At 42.8% G+C, this 24,308-nt stretch overlaps 1 protein-coding gene across 1 annotated transcript in view; it reads left to right on the forward strand.

Annotated features, from left to right (window-relative positions):
• Positions 1-24,308, forward strand: part of LOC149785622 (cytochrome P450 3A24-like) — a 66,555-nt gene that overhangs the window by 8,769 nt on the left and 33,478 nt on the right. The window contains exon 4 of the mRNA XM_089979442.1: positions 265-361. Within this exon, the coding sequence (XP_089835568.1) occupies positions 265-361 (97 nt within the window). The remainder of the gene's footprint in view (positions 1-264; positions 362-24,308) is intronic.

A 24,308-nucleotide genomic window follows, 5' to 3' on the forward strand; every position in this document is an offset into this window, starting at 1 on the left:
ATAAACACGTATCCCTAAAAGTTTTCATTGACTTCCATACGTTAAGAGAGTAGGGAGGGTCCATTTTACGAAACTGATCCATGCTGTCATAAAGTCTCGTGAATACTGTAGATTATGACGTCTGCTCCTAAAACTAAATAACCAGTCTGTTTCAATAATATCGTCCCAACACCGTCTCCCAATAATCTACAATTCATCACTAAAATCTAACAATACTGTACAATTATTATTGTTATTATTATTATTATTATTATTATTATTCAGGACGTTCTTTGGAAATATTCCCCAGCTAATGGTGACGGACCCAGAGATGATTAAACAGATGCTGGTCAAGCAATTTTCCGAGTTTACAGATAGACCGGTGCGTTAGAGCTCTCATTGTGTCTAAAACAATAATCCAGTTTGATATACTTCTTTGCTTTTTGACCATTGAAGTTTTGGGTCTACCTCAAACTAATATACATTTATTTATTTATTTTTTTAAATTATTATTTCAGTAGCAATACTCCCGGTTTGTATTGAAATTACATTCGATCTACAGAGCAATGAATGTATTTACATCTTTACATGTATCCATACATTGGTAGATGAATGGGCATGGAACTAATGATTGTGTACTTACACATTAAGTTTTGTATGCTAGTGCATAGAAGCTATGAGATATGTGGTAAAGCCTCCTGTCCAGCGTGCGGCGTCTGGCGACAGTGGTACTGTGTTCATCATGAGTCCGACGTCTGGTAACATGGTTTGCTTTTTTCGAAATTTTATCAAAATACAGATTGACCCATTTGAACTAAAATGTATGTATTCATTAGGGTTTCAAGACCATTCGGGAGTAGTAAAGGGGGACACCCTACGTACAATGGGAATTAGCATTACAGGGACCCCTGGGACACTCTACGTACAATGGAAATTTAACATGGAGAAAAATCGTGGGACACTCTACGTACAAAGGGAATTTAACATGGCGAAAAATCGTGGGTCACTCTACGTACAAGGGGAATTTAACATGGGGAATAGAGTTTGGGCTTGTTTAGGGACAAGGGGAATTGAACATGGGATTTTTTTAAAAAAATTTTTTTAAAAAAAGGGGTAGGCAATGGAAAGGCTATCTCTTTTCGAGAAATATGGCTGGCCCTGAAAAGGGCCTTTGGGTTTATGTTAATGTATTCATTAACATAAAGGGCACCGCATTGGTCTTCTTCTTGTCCTTAGGCTGCGTCTCACTGTTGGCCCGTAAATCAGCACTCTTTTCAGGCATCCTTGTCTTTCAACGTAGATCCTACGTATCCACAGACTGGTGTTTGTCCTGTGGACAACGGTCCACTTGGATCGGACATACATGAGCATGTCCGTCCTGAACATCATCGTTGACACAAGCGTAGAAGATTGCACATCGGTCCACATCTTGAAGCGACGAGAACAGGTGAATCAATGCAGTGAACTGCGCTTATTTATAGGTAGAGCTAGGATTAAAACGGATTGAGTTCATTCACCAATCCGAACACGCGTTACAAAATTCAGTCAGCCCGCATCCAATCCGAAGAGAGTAGTCTGTGACGTCTGTTGGTCTATATAGATTCGCTAGCGCTTGTGTGCAGTCAATCTATGCGACAGTGATTCAACATGACGGAAACTCAGAAAACGATCCATTGGGGTGCACCAACAGGGGAGACCGCCCAAGGGAACCCGGACTTACTTTCAGAAGAGGTGAATTGGGATTTTGTGGATTTTCTCTCCTCGCAAGAATTTGTTCCGGAACCTTCGTTACCTTCTTCATTACCGCAAGTGGAGAATTTTAGACAGAGACAGAAAGAAGAATTGGAGAATTTATACAACGACAAAAGGAAGCGGAACAAGCTTTTCTCCTACAGCAACAGCAGCAAGAAGAAGAGGTAAGAAAAAAACAACAGCAAGAAGAAGTAGCAGCAAAGAAACAAGAGGGTGAAAATCAAACGGTCACGGTACTGTTGGACATTTTAGCGGAGTTAAGAAGTCTGAAACAAATGTATCAGACTTCTTTATTACGACCGAAGAGAATACGACCTTCCCGAGCTAAACACGTCAACCCTGTGACTAAGCCTACCGTACCACCCTTAGTGATTTCAACCCAATCATTATCATCATTACGCAGTCCAGAAGTAGGCCTTGGTCGTGGCAAAGGCTTAAGGCAGTTAAAGTTGATTGCTTAAACTCACCCCTGCACCATAAAAAAAAAGGCCCTTTTCAGGGCCACCCACATTTCTCGAAAAGAAATACAATTTCAATTTGCCAATAACTCAAAAATAAACCCCACCCATTTTACCCTTATAGTACGTGTCTTTTTGTATGAGTGCGTGAGTGTAGCTTCTTATTTTAAAATCACAACTCAAAGACACTTACCTTATATCATTAATTTATTCTTTTCTCCATTGTTACAATCCAATTCACAATTCACATCATAACACTTTAATTAAAAGTTCATTGACTTCTTCTGTCTCCTTGTTTAGTCTCTCTGTTTTTTAAATTTCTTCACCGTCTTTTCCTCATTTTCTTCCCTTCTTCTTTTCTTCTTCTCCTGTTTCTTTGCCTCTTCTAAATAGAATTGTCTTCTTTCTTCCTCTTCTTCCTCTGAAGAATCCCTCTCTTCTTCCTCTGAAGAATCCCTCTCTTCTTCTGAAGAATCCCTCTTTTCTTCTGACTCCTCTTGTTTCTTTTTTGGGCAATCTGGAGACCAATGTCCTTTTTCTTTACAATAATAACAGGTATCTTGACTTTTGTCTTTTTTAGCCCCTGTTTTTTTTTCTTTTTTGACGGTCTGGACACTCTGAAGACCAATGCCCTTTCTTCTGACAGATATAGCAAGTATCTTGACTTTTATCTCGAAAGGAAGGAGAGTAGTCCGTAGGCTGGTCTGAAGAGAATTTTCTAGTGACCCCTCGCAAAGCTCTGACGAAACGTTCCATCTGGGTAGCCTCTTCCATCGTTGTGCTCGGCTTGAGAGTGAAATGAATAGTGAAAGAACAAGACACACACCCTTTTATATACGCTGGTTAGCCATGACTATAAATTAGTCTATGGTGTTTACACTTGAGTCATTTGACGTTTTGCACTCAAGATGAAACGATCCCATTCATTCGAGAAGAAAGAAGAAGAAAGTAAGAGGCAGAAAAGTGATCTATCGCCTCGTACCAGAGCTGAAATCTTGGCACAAATTCATGCCAGTGATTTTGAAGAGGACATGAGTGAACCAGAATTTGAAACCTCTAAACCAAGTTCGTCACCCTTAGTCAACCCTGGAAAATACTATTCCATTCGAGAGACGGAAAAGCGCTCCTCTAGAAAATTTAGAACCACGGCTTACACCTACACGGTGAAGTTTAAAGATTTCAAGGCCGACGTACCATTGGAGAAAGCAGAAGGGTTCATCACCGAGATGTGGGATTCTTTGCTCACTGCACTCAAGCGACAATGTCAACCCAAAGAAGACGATCGCTTGACACTATCCATAGATCACGACGGTTTGAAATCCCCTGTTTGGATCGAGTTTAGCAGACCCGCAGAACTAACCCCTTCCAAAATCATGGACAAGATTCAACACGTACAACAATCTAATGACCAGTTTGACATCACCGATGGTAAAGCCACACTGAAAATGGCCCACGTCTTTCTTCCTCAAGGGACTGGACGCAAAAAGATGTTATTGGTGGACGACCTTCGCAACACCAAAACAAGTCTCGTCCGAATTAACAACCCTCAGGACCAGATGTGTTTAGCTCGAGCCATCGTGGTGGGACGAACCTATGCCAACAAGAACGACACGGTAGAATGAAAAAGAACCTGGAACACTATTCAACGTTCCGATCGAGCCAAACAACGAAACGAAGCAGAACTCCTGTTACAACAAGCCGGACTGTCCAAAGACACACCCTGTGGCATTCCTGAGATGCAAAAATTGCAAGATGCCCTAGCTCCACGCTACACCTTGAAAGTGCACCCTCAAGAAATGCGTGGGTCTCTGTTGTTTCGAGGCCAAGATTTTAAGGACGGAAAATACATTCACGTTTATCATCACGATGAACATTTCGATACCATTACCAGTATCACTGGATTCCTGCGATACGGTTATTATTGTGAGAAATGTGATTATGGTTATAACAATCGAGAGCAACACAAGCATTGTGGATGGAAATGCCCAGGATGTTTGGCCTCTCCACCCTGTCTGAGCGAAGAACCAGTGCCTTGTTCGACTTGTCAGCGCACGTTTGTCAGTCCTACCTGTTACCAACAACATCTGAAGACGTAAGGTTCACAGAAGAAATGTGCTTGTCAACTGCTGAGATTGTGCCCTACGTGTGGACAAGTCATACGTACCAGTAAGGCCAAGACACACGTATGTCGAGGAAAGAAAAAATGTCACATTTGTCACCACATCGTGGACTTGGAACACCAATGCTACGTGCAAAAATACCAACCCCCACCAGAGAAAGAGGACGGTCACAAGAAGAAAGGCAATTTCATCTTTTTCGATTTCGAATGCATGCAAGAGACTGGCATTCACATTCCTAATTTTTGCGTGGCTCATCGAGCGTGCGAGAAGTGTATTCAAGAACCTATCTTCAGTCATTGCCCTCACTGCAGCAAGATTCCTGGAGGGCGTGAAAAAATCTTTCGGGGACCAAAGACGCTAGACGATTTTGCACAATGGGTCTTAGACCCCATCGACAAGACGTGGAGCCAAGAGGACATCGAACGTTACGGAGATTGTCATCTTCATGCCACAGTGATGGCTCACAATTTCTCCGGATACGATGGACAGTTTCTTTTGAGGTACTATACGGAACAAGGCACCGAGCGTCCTAAAGTGACTTTGAACGGAGCCAAAATCATTTTCATGCAAGTGGGACAAGTACAGTTTAAAGATTCGATGAGTTATTTGGCCATGCCTTTGAGTCGAATGCCTAAAACGTTTGGAATGACAGAAATGGCTAAAGGGTACTTTCCACACTTTTTCAATACGGAAGCCAATCAACACGCCGTTCTACCCCATTTACCTGAGGCTCACTATTACGACCCCGACAACATGCGTACCGAACAACGAGAAGCTTTCTACGCTTGGTACCAGGCTCACGCCTCGGACCCTTTCGACTTTCAGGAAGAAATGCTAAAGTATTGTCGTTCCGACGTGGACATTTTACGACGTTGCTGTGGAAAATTTCGAGAACTGTTCATGGAACACGGAGGGGTCGATCCTTTGAAAGAAGCTTGCACCATTGCCAAAGCGTGTTCCTTAGTGTATCGACAACGATTCATGCCTGAAAACACCGTGGCTGTCATCAGCCCTCAAACGACCCACTTTGTCAAACGTCAATACTCGGTCAAAGCCCTACGTTGGTTACATTACTTGTGCAACAAGGAAGACAAATGGATTCAGCATGCCCGCAACGGAGGGGGCGAAAAGACCATCGGAACGTATTCGGTCGATGGTTGGGACTTAGAAAACCCCAAGATCGTGTACGAGTTTAACGGTTGCTTATTTCACGGATGTCCCGTCTGTTACCCTGACCGTGACACTAAAAATCAGTTTTTACAACGGACCATGGAAGACCTGTACCAGGACACTTGTCAGCGGCGCCTAAAGTTAGAACAGGAAGGATACCAAGTGGTGGAAATGTGGGAACACGAATACGATCATCGTATGAAAACCGATCCCGAGTTTAAACGCCTCGTGGAAAGTTACCAGTTCATGGACCCGCTGAACCCGAGGGATAGTTTGTACGGAGGAAGGACCAATGCCACCTGTTTGCTGTACCAAGCCGACGAAGAGAAAGGAGAAGAAATCAAATACTTGGACGTGTGTTCGCTGTATCCCTACGTGTGCAAATATTGTCGCTTTCCTGTAGGGCACCCGCAATTGTTAACGGAACACATCGACCTGAAAAACATTCGACAATACGAAGGCTTGATCAAGTGTAAAGTTTTGCCTCCCACGAACCTATACCATCCCGTCTTACCTCACCATTGTCAAGGCAAACTGATGTTTCCCTTGTGCCGTACTTGTGCCGAAACGTGCAACCAAGACCAACCTTGTCAGCACAGCCAGGAAGAACGGGCCTTGACGGGAACCTGGGTCAGCGTAGAATTGTTCAAAACTCTGGACATGGGATACCAACTGTTAGAAGTGTACGAAATTTGCCACTTTCCCAAGACACAACAATACCACAAGGGTGACCCTACTCAGAAAGGCATTTTCGCCGACTACGTAGATGCCTTTTTGAAACTGAAGCAAGAAGCCAGCGGCTATCCTTCCTGGTGTCACACTCCCGAAGACCAAATAAAATTCAAAGAGAAATACTACGAACAAGAAGGCATCACTTTAGACCACATCGAGAAAAACGAAGGCAGGCAATCGTTTGCCAAAGTGATGTTAAATTGCTTGTGAGGTAAAATGGCACAACGACCGTGTTTACCCAAGACGGAATATTTGACAGAACCTTCCCGCTACTTCCAGATGATTCACGACAAAACCAAATACATGAAACACGTGGACGTCGTTCGAGAGGATTTGATCTTGGTCAATTACGAAGAAGATCTGGACTTTGTACAAGACGACCCTTTTGGAAATGTCATCATTGCGGCTTACGTGACAGCCCATGCTCGCTTAAAATTGTACGAAGCTTTAGAACTGTTAGAAGAACGCGTCTTGTACTTTGACACGGACAGTTGCATTTACATCCATCACCCGATTCAACATCACCCTGACATCGAAGGAGACCGTTTAGGAGCCTGGACAGACGAGCATCCCGACGACAAGATTCTAAGTTTCGTCAGTGGCGGTCCCAAAAATTACGGCTACGAATACCGTGACAAACAAGGAGAAGTGCACACGATGTGCAAAGTGAAAGGACTGACCCTGAATCATCGTACCAGTCGAGTGGTCAACTTTGGGGTATTGAAAGAAGCCTTGCAATCGGGAGAGGATGCAAACTTTAAAGTGACCACCTATCAACCGAACAAGATTGTACGTTTACCCACTCACCACATCGTCAGTCGACCCTTGGAAAAAGTCTATCAAATCGTGTACCAGAAGCGAGTGCGACTTCCCAATCATTTCACCTTACCGTATGGACACGTTGGTATAAAACATTGGTTGTAAGAGGATAGTCACCCACCAGAAAGATGACTTCGCCACAGCAAGAATCGAGTGAGAAACCCGATGAGAACTCCAAGTTCAAACCCTACCATTTTCCAGTCTTCTTACCTGACTATTGTGATTGTGCCCGTCGATTGGACACGTTTCAGAAATGGCCTACGGATAGGGAAGGATTACCTTCTTCGCATGTTTTAGCTAGAACAGGATTTGTCTACTTGGGACCTGAGTCAGGATTGGGATACGACGTACAGTGTTTCGCTTGCGGACTGAAGTTACGAATGGATCTATGTATCTATAAAGATTCAGCTATTCTGGAGCATACTCGATGGTCTCCGCATTGCCCTTACCTTTCTATGGCCTTTCCACCCATCACACTACGGTACAATGTTGACGGTACCTTAGAGACGGTACCTTCCAGAACAGGACATAAAAAACGTAAAAAAGGAAAGATGTACAAGCTGGAGACTGCATTGCGACTAGTATAAAAAGGGGCTATGGTCAAGATCGATAGTTCATTGTGACTACCAAGACCGAGCGAACAAGATGAATACTTTGAAAGAGACATCGTTCCAGTTTGGGGATTGTAAAAAAGTTGTATCTTCCTCTAGTGTGACTAATATTGGATGGATAAGACCCATGCATTGCGACGGAAAATGTCCGGAAGGAAGCTGCGATTGTCCATGTGGTTACCATTGTAATTGCGTAACGGAGTTTGCAGACGAGTGCGATTGTGAGCCTTGCGATGGGTACGATGCTGTACGTTGTGACCTGAGCGATGCCGTAAAGCATCATGGGAACTTTAGTGTCCCTACCCCTATCATGGAAAGTGATGCTGTGCGTGTCAAACCTGAGGGTTGCGAAAGTGATACCGCTCGTCCTCTTGGACATTTTACTCGGTTTCGTTTTAAAGGGGAATGTTCACCTTCACGTCTACCCCCCTACGGATGTCATCCAGCCCTGAGCAAACTCCTACCCATGTCACTCAACCCTCATCGAAACGAACCTGTGAAAGACGAATATTCGTTTCCTGTGCGTTTGTCGGAATACTGCGACTTTGAAAATCGTCTTCAATCGTTCAAAGGAAAATGGCCTAAGTATCTGGGAGGACCGACCCCCGAAGAATTAGCCAGAGCGGGATTTTTCTATTTGGGCGAAGGAGATAAAGTCAAGTGCTTCAGTTGCGGTGTGTCACTTCACCACTGGGAACCGCAAGATTCAGCCTACGTAGGACATGCTCGATGGTCACCGAATTGTCATTACTTACCCTTAGTGGGACCGAGACATTGAAGTAACTTACCATGTCGTTGACGAAGAAGAAACCAGATTGGTTAGGAGTCAAATGTTGGACATCACCGAGACCAGTATTTAAACTTCATTTCAAAAACGATATTGAATCATTACCTAAAGAACTACAAGAGAAGATTTACAAGGAAGTTTGGCAGGGGTTTGCCAGAGTGAAATCTCAATGGGTCACTGTAGAACTTTTGTGTCGAGAAATTCATAAGAGGAAAGTGAAAAAAGTCAACCAGTGTGTTAGATTTCTTTGGGTCAAGGGTGCATTCCTCCTATTGTATCGCTTTAGACCGTTTACATCAAAAGAGTTCAGTGACATTCTTGGACGTTACCCTGAATGGCAGTGGTCAGAAATTACTCACTATGTGGATTACTTTTGTGAATTGTACGGACTGACCTATTCATGAATACTTTAGAAGAGAACATTCGTGCTTTGCCTGTGGAGTTGAGAGAAAGGATTTACCGAGAGCTGGTCAAAATACAAGTGAAACGTAAAGAACAATTGCATCCGTTACGTCACCGGTGTTTGAACCACTGGTACCTGAATGCTATACAAGGACTGATTGAGTTGAAACTGTTCCATTGGACAGACATTGATCAACGACCTCCTGGTTATAAAAAGGAATGGTTTGATATTGACGATTCTATCTACTACATTGTAAACGTACTGCATCGAATTCCAGAGGAAGAGTTAACGAATTACCAACATCTTTCACGCAATGTCAACTTGGTGAAAGAGGAAACTTCTGAACGAATTGTAATGTGTAGATTAGTGGTGAAACGATTTAGATTCGACAATGAATTAAAACCATGTTTGTGCAAACAGTACATTTCTTGTGTCAGACCAAAGAGGATTTAGTATGACCTATTCATGGATACTTTGCTAGAGAACATTCGTGCCTTGCCTGTGGAATTGAGAGAATGCATTTACCGAGAGCTGGTCAAAATACAAGTCAAACGTAAAGAACAATTGCATCCGATACGTCACCAGATCTTTAACCACTGGTACCTGAATGGTATAAGAGAACTGATTCGTCAGAAATTCTTTCAATGGTCAGACATTGTTCAAAACTTTGAGGTCGCTAATGATCGACATGTTCATGATTATGGTTACTTCGAGATTCACCTAGTGCAACGCATTGAGGAAGACAAGTTAAAGGATTACAAACATATTTTACGTGGAATCTACTTAGAGGAAGAGGAAACACCTAAACGAACTCTGATGTTTCGGTTACAGTATGCAAGATTTAGATTCCCTACTGGAGAACGAAGATCTCTGGCTAGAAAGTACGTGTATTGCATCCGAAAAAAAGAGAATATAAAAACAGGCTGCCATGCCACGGTTTATGTCACATGTCATCCAACAGATTCCGTGGAAGGTACTCAATGACCATATTCAAACCGTGGATCATTACCATCAATTATTACAAGAACTGTATCCATTCAATTTGGGACGACAAGTGGTGTGTGTCTTAGTGACTTGTTTTCTGGGATTTCGTTTACCAGCCGATTCTTTGTGGACTCTTTACGATCAGTACTTACCACCTCAATGGCCTTAAATGGTCACGAAAAACTCCTTTTGCTCAAAGCCTTGCGTTTTCATCTGGATACTTCTCGACCTCAACAGGAAAAAAAGATTCGTCAACTTTTAGCTACCCAAGACGTGTATGACGATGTGTGTGTAGCTTGTGACTTACATCCCCATTGGACAGATGTCCGTGCCTGGAAAGAATGGGGTTTTGAGGCTTGGACCCAAGAAGTGGCCCAGTATGCACGAGAGTTGTTCAAGGAAAAAAGTTACTTTTCAACCCGTGTTAGTGACGGTGCCAGAAGAACCCGTCACCCAGGACAGGACTGTCGTGGACAGACCTGAAAGACCCTTTCGGGAGGACACTTGTGTGACCTTACCCCCTACTATAGAACTGGTTAGAACTTCACCCAAAACATGTGGTTGTTGTACAGACACTTGTGTTTATTCCACGTTCATGGTTATCATGTGCCTTTTATCCTTGTACTTAAGCCTTTGGCTTTTATGTATTTTTGTCTTTCGTATTCATGTTTGAAAAAAAACATTCAATAAACGTGTTCTGAAAAAAGTATATAAACTCTTGTCTTGTTTGTTTTTTCGTGTCACAAGTGACATTTCTCACACCATGGCTACCTCTGCTGTCTCTGCTCCCTCTTCCTCTACTGTCAAAGTCATCGACGAACACTTAGATCGTGCCAGTTGGGAGGCTTTGTATCTTCGCCATCCCTTTAACATGCTCATTGCCGGACCTAGCGGTTCAGGCAAAACCGAATTCGTCAAACGTTTGATCGAACATAAACATCATTTGATCGATCGACCACCTCAACGGATCGTGTGGTGTTACAAAGAGTGGCAATCGGCGTACAGCCTCTTGCGAGAAAGTCAAGGCGATTCCATCGTGTTTGTGGAAGGCATTCCTAAAGAAGACGACGGTATCGTCTCTGACTCCCGTCTAACCCATTTGGTCATTTTCGACGACATGTTAGGAGAAGACGAAGAAGAAATTAAACTGTGGGTCACGCGCAAAGGGCATCACCGTAATGCCAGTGTCGTTTACATCACCCAAAATTTGTTTCAACAAAGTAAAGCCCATCGCACCATCAGTCTCAATGCGCATTACGTGGTCTTGTTTAAAAGCCCTCGAGATAAATCGCAAGTGCAAGTCTTAGCGAAACAGTTAGGAACGCCTTGGCTGACTCAGGCATACGACGATGCCACTCAAACGCCACACGCCTATTTACTCGTCGATTTGAAACCTACGACTCCCGAGGATTTGCGATTTCGTACCCACTTGTTTCACCACTGGTGCCAAGACGGAGGGCCTGTCCTGTACACGTCTCCGTCCTCGACTTCATTTCACTCCCCATAAAAAAATCTATAAAAACCTCAGACCCTTTTTCGTCTGTCTCACACAGTGTGAACATGACGTCCCTTCAGTCGCATCTTCCCGTCAAATTGATTCGTGCCTTGTATGGCATCAGTCGAGAAAAAGATCCACAAACACGAGCTCGTGTCTTAGAAGCTAGTCTCAAAGAAGTCTTACGATGGTTCACGGCGACGGCACGTCAATTACTCCAAGGAATCATTCAGATTCCTCATCAAACCAAACGCTTTTTCGATCGAAACAAAGTCGCTTTGGTCCAATTGGCCGATCGCCGCATCGACACTCAAACCAAAAAACAAATCATTTTGAAACCTGGAGGGAGCGGTACTCTAGGAGGGGTCATCATTCGCTCACTCTTAAGATGGGATCCTAATGCCCCCAAAGTTATACCCAAGACAAAAGTCCAACGAAGCCCCAAGAAGAAAAAGACCAGGTCCCCAAGGAGAACTTCTCCAGTGGCAGGACCCTCCTCTGACCAGACACCACCACCCCGGAAAAAGAAAAGAAGCCCCCAGAAAAAGAAACAGAAAAAAGTCCCCAGAAAAAGAAGACTAGTCGCAAGAGAGGCACTTCGGCCAGGACACAACCTTACACTCGCAAACCACGACCTGCCACGGTAGTGACTGCGTCTCCGGCATCCTCACGTTTGTCCACTTCTCCGTTGATGACACCAGGAACTGAAGAGTACTTGGAGACGTTGATCACACCAAGAACTTCTCCGTTGATGACCCCCAAAAGAACTTCCCCAGTGGCAGGACCTTCCAATTTAGCGGCAGTGGCTGCTGCTCACAAAGTACCTTCTCCCAAAATCAAAGTCCATGAAAGATCGGGCATGTTACAAAGTTTACTGGATTTGTCCAAGCAAAAACTGGCTCGATTTAGTCCGTTGCGTACCCCTGCACGACGTGTCATGCCTGCCCTCAAACTGATACGCCGTAAAGACAATCAGTGGCGATGCGTTCCAGTATAAAAAAGGCCTGTGACCAAGTCGGGGTATCAGTGAACTTGTAAAAGATGTCACCTCCAAGAAGCCAAAGAAGAAAGAGACAAAGGCAGACGCGTCATCCTACAAAGCGCTTAGCCAAGCATCGACATTACCCTAAGAAAAGACACAGTCGTTCCAAGAAAAAGAGGCGTTAACAAAGGGGAGGATTCCTTGGCGATTTTGGGAAAAACATTGTCACCTTTATGACAAAGCGATAGTCCCAAAAAAAAACATAAAAGGGTGTGCGTTAAGTCATCGACGTTAGTGTCTGTTTGGTGAATGTCCCGGAACCCACAAGCAAAGATGTCACCCTCCAGAAAACCCCAAGGAAAGAAAAGGAAAGGACTGCCACCACGTTTAGCCAAACATGGGGACATGTTATCTGTCCTGTCCAAAGCTTCTCCACCCCTACGAAAAAAACTCATTCAAACGGCCTCCAAAGAGGTCATCGATACCGTGTGCGAATGTTGTTTGAACGTTTTGAAAGGCACGATCCCTTTGTCCAAACACCAGAAACAATGCTTAAGCAAACATCGTCACGTTCTTCGCCAAATGGTTCGAAAGAAAATTCCCATTCGTCAAAAAAAGAAGATGTTGGTCCAACGTGGAGGCATTTTGCCTCTCTTGTTAGGCCCCATACTGAAAGGAGTCTTGGGAACCATGTTGGGAGGACTGGTGGGAGCAAGATAAAAAGACCCTCGGAAGTCCCAAGATCTCAGAATCGACCCCTGACAACCCCATGGAAGGACGAAAACTAGCTTTAGTGCCTTACAAACGATGGATGGAATACCATCGGTGGCAAGAACAACGCACCCCGCATTTACCTCCCAATCCCAATTTGAGCGAGATGTCCCAGTTACAACACGAATTGCAGTCCTTGATGGATCGCCAAGATTTGTCCGAAACAGAAAAATCGCAAAAGTACGGTCAACTCTTGCAACGACTGCAACTCTTTCACCAGAAAGCTTTAGACGAAACAGCTCTACCCACTCTGAAAGATTTTAAGACCTTGATGAAAAGTCCAGCACCATCACCAGTACCAGTACCACCACTACCAGTGACCAAGACAGAAAAAGGAAAAGAAGAAGAAGAAGAAGGGTTTCAAACTCCACCAGAAAAAGTACGCAAGTTAACAACACCACCTACCTCCAGAATTGGATGGATTAAAAAGATGATGGCCACCCCTTCTTCATCACAAGAGAAAAAGAAAGTGAAGACAGAAGTGAAGACAGAAGTGAAACAAGAACCGATATCCCCCCTTCAGACATCCTCCTCCTCTTCGACACCTATTGCCGGTCGCACACGCAAAGCCTTGCAATCCAAGAAAATACCCCAAGAGAAAAAGAGTAGCCTCTTCCAAGAGTGGGTGCCTTATTAACACACCAACCAACACAAAAAAATGGAAAAAGTCTTAGCCAGCATTTACTACGATCCCTCGCATCCTGCACGTTACGCAGGAGTTCAAAAATTGTATCGTGCTGCCAAAACTCGACTGAAAAGTCTCCGTTTACCTCAAGTGCAACGATGGTTACAAGAACAAGCTACCTACACTTTACACAAACCCATTCGACGCAAGTTTGCCAGAAGTCGCACCCGAGTGGAAGGCATCGATCATCAATGGCAAGCCGATTTAGCCGATGTCTCTCATTTGGCCAGCTACAATCGTGGCTACAAATATTTGTTTTGTGTCATCGACGTCTTTTCCAAATTTGCTTGGGTCGTGCCCTTGACTTCCAAATCGAGCAGCGAGTTAGTGCGAGCCCTGCAACGGGTGTTGAAACAAAGCGGTCGTCACCCTCTTCGATGGCAAACGGACAAAGGCACCGAATTTCTGAACCAAGCTTTCCAAAAAGAATTAAAGAAACGTGACATTCATTTTTTTACCACCGAGAATTCCGAAACCAAAGCCAGCATCGTGGAACGTTTTCAACGCACTTTGAAAGAACGCATGTGGAAATATTTTACCCATCACCACACTCTGAAGTACATCGACATCTTACCGCACCTGGTGCAAGCGTACAACCAATCTTACCATCGAAGCATCGGACGTGCCCCGCAAGACGTGACTCCCGAGAACGAAGTGTTGGTGTTTGAGCGCCTGTTTGGTACGTTCCCGACGAGGGCTGTCCCCAAGAAAAGTGGAATGTTGGCTGTAGGAGATTGGGTGCGCATTGGCAAAACCAAACGCACTTTCGACAAAGGTTACAATGGCCGTCATCCTGCCGTCTATAAATTGGAAGACATGAACGGAGAAGTACTCAAAGGAACGTTTTATTTGCCCGAGTTACAACGTGTCACCAAAAAAGAAGACGACGTGTACGACATCGAAAGCATTCTCGAACGCAGAACCCGTAAAGTGGGCAAACGACGTGTCAAAGAAGTCAAAGTACGTTGGAAAGGATATCCGCCCAGTTTTGATTCTTGGATCGACGCTTCGCAAGTCATCGACTATAAAAAGAAGTGACCATCATGCCTTTTCACACAGCAGACGCAGCTACGTCGACCACTCCTCCTTCACCTAGTTCTTCTGTGCAAGATTTACAAAAACAACCCTTGTGGGTGTGGTGTGGAGAACGTGTGCCTAAAACGCAAATCGTCTTTTTCTGCCAAATCTTCGTGGTGTATTGTGTCATCGGGGCAGCCATTGCCAATTTGAGTTTGCAACAAGGAGACAAACAATTGTGGACCATTTTATTGAGCAGTTGCATCGGTTACCTGCTTCCCAATCCCTTCCTGAAATTCTCTTCCAACGGGAACCACGGGAACCTTGTGTCCAGTGCCACTGCCAGTCACCACTCCAACCACAACCAGAACCCCATTTTGGGCGGAGACACGCCTCTGACGTCCACTAACCCCTCGGACAGCCACAGAACTCTGGAATTATGAGTCACCAAAACCAATTTTACTTAACTTTACCCAGTGACAGTTCCATGGAGGTGTTTCCCAACAACACGTTGTGCTGTTACACGGCCAAATTACCTCAGGCCATCCCCTTAGATCACGAAGCCCATTGGGAAGTGGCATTAGTGGAAATGATTCACCCTACACAAATCTTAAACATCACCGAAAAGCATAACTATTTTGAGGTCTAAATCCTGAACGAACAATTGCAACAAGCCATGACTGACATCGGGTTTTCAGGGATCGCACCAAAACCAGCCAGCAATCCAGCCTTCAGTATCTACACCGTGAAAATTCAAGCAGGGTTTTATTTTAGTGGCCAACATTTGGTGGACACTATTGCGGACAGGTTCGAGTCAGCCTTTGGCAAAGCCCTGAACAGAGTAAAAAAAAGTGTCACCCTGGAGTACCATAAAGTGGCTCGTCGCTTACTGATGAAATTTCAGGATACTCAACTGTTGTCCCTCAGGTTCAATGGTCGTTTGTTTGAAATTTTGGGTGGACATCCAACAATGGTCGCAAACAATTGGAGCTCCAAGATAAACAGTAATATGGATTTTTACAAAGCTTTTGGAAACCCGGTAGAACTGAACCAAGGACTGAATTTGATGTTCGTGTACTCCGATGTGGTGGAGTACAACGTGGTGGGACACACCTCCGTGCCGTTACTGCGTGTCATTCCTTTCAAAGTGGATAGTACCGCGACCAGTGACCAGGAAGGTGGAAACACCTATCACGTCCACCGGGAATTTGTACATCCTCACTATTTACCCGTCAGCAAGTCGTATTTGGACACGGTCAACATTGCTATAAAAGGAGATTTGGGACAAAATATTCCATTCACCAAAGGAAAAGTCACGGTGAAACTCCATTTTCGAAAACGGTTCTCTCACGATTCGTAAGTAAGTCATGTATCCAGTGTACCGAGGGGTTGCTCGACAGCGAGGACACGGTTTAGGAGACATGTTAAAATCGGCCTTTCGTTCGGTGGCCCCGGTGTTGAAACCGATGGTGACACGCGGATTGCACGCCTTGAAAGATGCGGCACTGACGCAAGGCAAAGAATTTCTCCAAAATGTCATCATCGACAAACAAAACCCTAAAGAAGCCTTCATGAGGGCTGGCAAAAATGTCTTGCTGCAAACGGGCAAAGACATTTTAGGCCGACGAGACACACCTATAAATGCCCTGCACGCTACCGAGTCAGGCATTCAGCAAGGACAAGGCAGAAAGAGAGGACGCAGAAAACACCCTTTCACCAGACTTCAAGCTTGAAAGGCCAAGAAAAGAAGAACCGTTCGAGACTTAGACGTTTTCGATTATTGAGAAAGAACAGAACAAAAAATGATGCACCGAGAGTCTTGCGCCTGTTCCAAGACGGAACTGGATCTGTTTGCCATGCCCCCCACCATGATGACGATGCAAGAATCCCAGTGGGTGGAATTTCACCCCGTCTCCTCATTGACAGCCTCAGCTCCCATCGAGTTTGAAATTAAAGGACAGCCCGAAGATTACATCGATCTGAATAGCAGTTACTTGTACCTGAAAGTCAAAGTTGTCGAAGAAGACAATTCGACCCTAGAAAATACTGATGTAATAGCTCCCGTCAACAATTTCATGCATTCCTTGTTCAGTGAAGTGGACTTGTACTTGAACAACAAACTGGTCAGTAGCAGCATGGATACTTACCCTTATCGAGCGTACCTGGAAAATCTCTTGACGTACGGAATAGACGCCAAGAACACTCATCTCAATGCCTGTGTGCTATGGGAAGCTGACGAAGCAGGCCAGTTTGAAACAAAAGAAATTGATACAAAGGATAAAACTAAAACAACAAATGATGGATTTATAGAACGAAGAAACAGAATCACAGAAAACAAAAGTTTGGAACTGATGGATCGTTTGCATTTGGACATGTGGTTGCAAGAAAAGTATTTGCTAAACGGAGTGAATGTTCGCCTGAGACTGAATCGTAGCAGTGCCGCTTTCCATTTGAGAGGTAGTGACGCTTGCAAAACTGTCATCGAGGAAGCCAGGCTCTACGTACGACGCGTAGAAGTGTTACCTAAAGTGGGAAACGACATCAGTCAAACATTGAGCAGAACGACCGCCAAGTATCCCATACGACGCGTGGAAGTGAAAACTTTCACCATTCCTAGGCGACAGCGATTCATGATCGAAGATCATCTGTTCCAAGGACAGCTACCCAAACGTTTAATTCTTGGTATGGTCGAGAATAAAGCCTTCAACGGAGATTTGGGTAAAAATCCTTTCAACTTTCATCATTACAATGTGTCCAAGATCGAAGTCAGTCGCGACGGCAAGACCTTGTGTACCCGACCTTTTGAACCTGACTTTAGTGACGCGAAGAATTACTTGAGATCGTACTTGTCTCTGTACGAAGCCACCGGCCAGTTAGGAACCAACACCAGTCACGGCATTACGTACGAGGATTATGCAGGAGGCTATGCTTTGTGGGCTTTCGATTTCACTCCAGACCAAGGCAACGACGAGGGACATTTCCACCCTATAAAATCTGGCCAGATTCGTGTGGAACTTCAGTTTGCAAAGTCACTGGACGAGACAGTGATCGTCATCCTGTATGCAGAATTCGATAATACCATAGAAATCAACAGTTTGAGAGAAGTCATTCTAGATTACTAGAAACCATGGAAGACTGTTATCCCTCTTTACCTAGTGGAGAAACTTTGGAGATGGAATGTGAGGAGACCGTGGAAAAAGAAGAAGTGATCATGATGAAGTCAAGATGGCCAGAACAAGAAGCCCATTTAGTCTCCTGTTTTGCCAAACACTTGGTGGAAAAAATAACGGAATTGATCAAGAAAAATTGCTATGGATGCCAAAACGATCATCCCAGTCAAATTCAACACGATAAATGCCTGATGCTGAGTCAAGAAGAAAAATTGGACGAGTATCTGGACGAGGCTTGGAGTCTCATCTCGGACAAAGACGTGTTGCACCAGTGGTATAAAGACTTGCGTGAACATTCTTGTCCACCATTAACCACTCAAGAGATCCATCGTATCGAAGCTCTCCTGAATCAGAGTGAGGAAACAGAACGAATAACCGTTTATTCGTCAGACATTTTCAAGCAAAAAGTCAGGATCGAATTGACGACTTATTATCACCTGTGAAGAAGAAGAAGTAAAAAAGCACACACAAATCAATGGATACCTGGGAACTTTATTACCTTTTGAACCACAGTTCGTATACGGCTTCTTGGAATCCTGTCGTCTGTGCTAAAGATGAACTCCCTCATCGCAAACCTAAAGACCATCAAGCTTACGTGATCAACACGGACGACAGTCATCTCCCAGGAACCCACTGGATAGCCGTCTACTTTCCTCAAGAAGGATGTGCGGAATATTTCGATTCGTACGGATTGCCCCCTTTGGAAGACGATATCATTGACTTTATGAGAAGAAATGCTCAAACCACCCGATTCAATAACGTGAAATTACAAGGCACAGATTCCTTGGTGTGCGGACAGTACTGTGTGTATTTTCTGCATCATCGCAGCCTGGGCTATTCCTTAGAACATTTAGTGACTCATTTTGATCCTCGTTCTTCTGCTAGAAACGATGTGAAAGTAGATCGATGGTTTTGTGACCATTATGCTTATCTTTTGTCTCAAGCTAGGAAACGTAGTGTCCATCAATGGCCTAATGATTTCCAACAGTGGAAATCACAATTTCATTCACAACGTTGTCAGCCCTGTTCAAAGTAGGTTGTCCATTGAGAAAAAAAATGTTTGTGATTTGAAAAGATTGTTAGATGTTATATTAGTGGATTATTGTTAGAAATGTTAGAGTTGTTTAGTGTTAAGTGATTTTTGAATAAAAAATATTGTGTTTTGAAAATAATGCCTTTGTCTTTTGTTTAGCTATAAGAATGTTGGATTGATGCTCTTTCATTTCTTACTATCCCTCTCATGAACGTTGCGGCTCGAAAACCGTGTGGGGGATGTTTTCCTTCACGTCCGCGCTTTGACTTTAAGAACCGGGGGTTGTTTCCAGTCTAACCATCCATTGTCGACTCATCCTCCTAAGAAGATGTGCTCCAAACTAGCTAAGCTCAACGAAGCCTACGTGAATTTGCATAGGGTCAGACACAGTCTGATACCGAAGCCAGAAGAAATAGAGAATGTGAGAATGTTAAAAATCACTGAAGACCTGATAGAAGAGCTCTTCAGAGAAGAAATGAACAGGGAGAAAGAAGAATGGACAGAGAAGTACAGACTTCAGAGACAGCAGCAACAGCAGCAACAACAACAGCAGCAGCAACCTGAAGCTGACAGAGGCTTTGTCGATTGCCGTATAGGCACCAAAGAGTTCTTCTTCTCTTTCCGAAGAAGCAGACCTATCGCCAGAAAGTCTATCCTCAGAGGACATCGCATTCTTAGAAACTAAAAAAGAATGCCATAGCAAACAAAAAAACAGCCCTTTTCAGGGCTACCCAATACTCTAGAAAAGAAATAACGATCGATTTGCCAATGTGTGTAGGTAGAGTAGTGTGAAAATAAACACTAACTCTTTATTGATAGTGAGAGTGTATGTGTTTGTGTGTTTGTGTTAGTAACAGTTAACGTAAGTTTTGGTGAATAGTAGATTAAAATAATGTCTTTTTTGGTGTTTGAGGTGTATATTTGGGGTTAGATTGGATTGGTTTTGCGTATGTGGATAGTCTATTGAAGTGATTTATAAAAAATTTAAAATAGTGATGGGTAGCATAAAAAAGTGAGTGAGTATTTCTTTTAGGTCCGCGCGTTGTTTTTTTTTTGGTCATGATCTAGGTAAGATCAATTTTATGTTATTAGGGGGATGTTTTCCATCACGTCCGCGATTTCAGTATAAATTGAAACTCGCTCGGCAGTCTAGCTACCCTTGTTGATTTATCAACACCGCCAGAAGAATGAACACCAGAATTGTGAAACTGTTAGAACTCCAGATGCACCTGGAATATGCCAGGCGCATAGTAAACGAACTATCAGCGGAGGCTATCGTAGAAGAAGCAAGAATAAAGAAGGAAGAGGAGGAGAGAAGAGAGAGGGAAGAAGAGGAAAAGAAAATAGGAGAGAAGATGTCATACAATATTCCCGAGACAGAGGATTGGGGTGCTGAAGCGAATCATCCCGCCTCTGCACTCTCAAGACAAAAAGTAAAAAGAGACTGGAGTCAAAGATGCGCGTGTGGCGCCAGGCCTGGAAGGTGCAACCATTAGATAGGTGCATCTGGAGTTCAAAAAAAAAAAAACAAACAGCCCTTTTCAGGGCTACGCAATACTCTAGAAAAGAAATAACTATTAATTTGCCAATGTGTCTAGGTAGAGTAGTGTGAATATAAACACTAACTCTTTTTTCATTGTGTGAGGGTATGTGTTGGTGTGTTAGTGTTTATAAGAGCTCAGGTATGTTTGTGTGAATAGTAGATTATGGGTTTATTTATTGTTTCTTAGCGTATGTGAAGAGTATAGTTAGGGTTTTATTATATGAAATGAGAAAGTAGGGGATGTTTTCCTTCACGTCCGCGCGTTGTTGGGTCATGATCTAGGTAAGATCAATTTTATGTTTTAGGGGGATGTTTTCCTTCACGTACGCGCTTTCAGTATAAAACTAACAGTGTTGGTCATTGGAGCCCATTCTACGGAATAAGCAAACAAGAAGATGCCAGCAGCTTCAGCTTTATACAACGATCTTATGGGAAGTTGGTATTGGATGGTGGATGGATTGAGTGTAGTAGAAAGGGTTGAACAGGAATGGAGGTATGCAGTGACAAAAGACTTCGTCTCAAGACAAGTAATCAGCCTACACTTATCCGTAAATATTGTGAAAGAAATGATAGAGGATGAGGAGAAGAGAATCAGAGGTTTAATTAACCCACCGTATGTGAAATGGGTAAGTTAAAAGAAGCAATAGATCATGTGACGAGTGCAAGGTGCTTTCTAGAAGACATTGCAGAATGGACAGATTGGTGTTTCGCGAAGTGGGGGTTAGAAAAACTTAAGAAAGCTGAAGAACTAATGAGGAATGTGCTGACCGAAGAGGTCAAGAAGATCAAAGAAAAGTGGTCAAAGGAAAGAAAAGAAGAAGAAAACAGAAAAAAGGAAGAACTAGAAAAACTGAACACAAACTGGATGAAAATCCAAGAGAAGTTCCGGGCCATGGGCCACCCGGACTGGATGCCGGAAACAGAAAAGAAGAAAAAGAAAGGAATGATGGACAAAATAAGAGGATGGTGGAAAAAGTTAAGAAGTTAAAAGAAGAAAAAACCCAAAGGCCCTTTTCAGGGCCAGCCATATTTCTCGAAAAGAGATAGCCTTTCCATTGCCTACCCCTTTTTTTAAAAAAAATTTAAAAAAAAAATCCCATGTTCAATTCCCCTTGTCCCTAAACAAGCCCAAACTCTATTCCCCATGTTAAATTCACGATTTTTCGCCATGTTAAATTCCCCTTGTACGTAGAGTGTCCCACGATTTTTCTCCATGTTAAATTTCCATTGTACGTAGAGTGTCCCAGGGGTCCCTGTAATGCTAATTCCCATTGTACGTAGGGTGTCCCCCTTTACTACTTTCGGGTCTGTAACAATAATGCGGATCTGTCATCAAATTATGACTGCATTTACTAAAACCGAGGGGGAGGGTATCAAAAATACTTCTCAAAAAAACCATAAAATTACCATTTTGACATGGAGCATAGTGTCAAGAATTCGTACCATTGCTAAAATGTATGCCGATCCCAATCTTATCATCCTACGACACATGCGTTTGGATCACTTCGGGCTTTCTGTAATTTAGTTTTCAATCCATTTGGTTGAAACATTTAGTGGAAGTATTGGAAATATATGCAGCCGATTAGACAAGAAAAGCAAATGAGATTAGAAGCTGCTACTTAAGTGTATTCTGTTGCCCCGTACCAATTTCGTAAAACAATGCCTATGGCTAAATTACATATAAAAACCTTACCTTGAATTGAAGGAGCTTTTACATGTAGTTTTAGTATTCTGATAACACATGCATCGCAAAAGCGATGCAGCAGAACAAAGAATTTGAAGCAAAAGTCATATACCTTGGCTGGTTATCTCCTCAGAGTTGTTCTGATTTCTTAAAGCACTTCTAACAGGTGTTACGATCAGCTGATACGTAAAGCCACTGCAAAACGCTAGCCACATGGTTGTGACGTAAAATGGTCAGGCTCGCTCTAATGCTTTTGCAGGTAAGCGAACTCAATCCTTGTTGGACCTTTCTGTGTACAAATCCACACTGAATCTGAAGGTCAGTCTTAGTGGACCACACTTTTATAACCGCATCCACTATGCTTGAAAGAAGATCATTTTACGAACCTATTTACAATTTTGGCTAATACAGAGAAGCTGTATTGTCCAATGCAAATAAACGTGATAACTCTATATAGACACCTCACCAGATGGGTTATGCTTGGAAACGTATCCAAGGAAAATATGGCCTCATCACGGATTTCGGTATTTTCCAAATTCGGTGATTAAATTTTGATTTCAAGACCATGTTATTTATGAATCTCCAACGTAAAAGATTATTTTCAGCGAATAATGAAACTGTAGCGTACCAGACAATTTTCAATGAAACTGTGAGCATATCCAGATACATCTTGTTTTTGCTTACATGTATACTCATATCTATATAAAGGACATATACCGCCAATCAATTAATATTTTATTCAGCAACGTAGAACTGAAGACCGCACAGAACAAAGCATGTAGACATGAGAACAAAAGCAGGGATGCATTGTTTTCTAAGTCTCAATAGACTGCCGTCTATTCTCTGTAACATTAAGTATCACGACTCCATATAAACTATGTCCATCCTTCTGAAATTAAAAGAAATATTTCGTTAACTTGACTTGAAGATCTTTCTTGCGACATATATGTGTAGTGAGCATTTGCGTAGCTTGATAGAGAGGTCATAAAGACAATCATGTAAAACGACAGCCAAAGTCGAAATGATTTGAACAGTCAAATGCCTAACGTAACCAAAATAGCTATATTGAAATTTGCATCTTTTCACCAGCTATTATGAAGTTGTTGGGTCGGAATATTGTTGTTCTTGTCATTTGTTTTATTTGGGGTGGGTGGGTGTTTTTTTAATTATGACTTGGAACGTCTAGTGATTGGACGCCATGTACCTGACTATTCTTCCATACATGGGTGATTTGAAAAATTTTGAATATTTTCCTATAACCTTTTGGTTTCTTTGAACCTGTCTATAAATTGAATACCGATCGATAGACAAACTAATGTTCAATAAAATGATCTACAGCTGCACGTAAAACACGCCGGACACGTGTAGATGATATACGCTTGTGACATAACATAGTGTTATGTATATTTGATTTAATGTAATTGTTTTTTGTTAGTTTTAAAAAAAATTCCCATTACATGCTATTGTAATGTAACTATTTACTGGAATAGCGTTCAGTACTGACTGATTTTTTAAAATATTTTTCTAAGTAAACAACTGATAATAGAAACTTTGTATCTAATGCTGACCTAGTTCCAGACCCTGATTTAGAACCAGTAAGAGTTATAGTAATCAACTTTTAACAAAAATTCTTTCTCAGAATAAGATTCATAAATTGGAATCGAGACCATACTTGCAGTACGTGACAAAAAACATGTAGCAATTGTTACAAACTCTGGTTTATTCAGAGGATTGACCTACATCCGGGCATCTGTTTTGCGTTGTAGTTAGATATATTACTGATGTTTTGAGAAATAATCGTTATTCTTACTTTAACACTTGAGAATTAAAGTGTGTTATGTTGTGGCCAGTTTTGGGCTAATTATTTTGTTTTCTTCAATTTATTTGGATTTCAAGTTTATTTTCTCTGGAATTACTAGTGCTCTAAATTAATTCTTGGACACAGACATTTATCGAAATTTACACAGAATTCAAAAACTGGAATATAATTTTCTGTGGTTCAACAATGAAATATTGACACATCAGTACGACGCTGACCACAGCATACGTCATCGCCTTCCATTTTGGATTTCATCTGGATTTGAACTCAGTTTCATTAGGACTTTTTATTACT

Source organism: Sinohyriopsis cumingii, chromosome 13 (assembly GCF_028554795.1).
Source record: "Sinohyriopsis cumingii isolate HCF-2022 chromosome 13, ASM2855479v2, whole genome shotgun sequence".
Lineage (NCBI taxonomy): Eukaryota > Metazoa > Mollusca > Bivalvia > Unionida > Unionidae > Sinohyriopsis > Sinohyriopsis cumingii.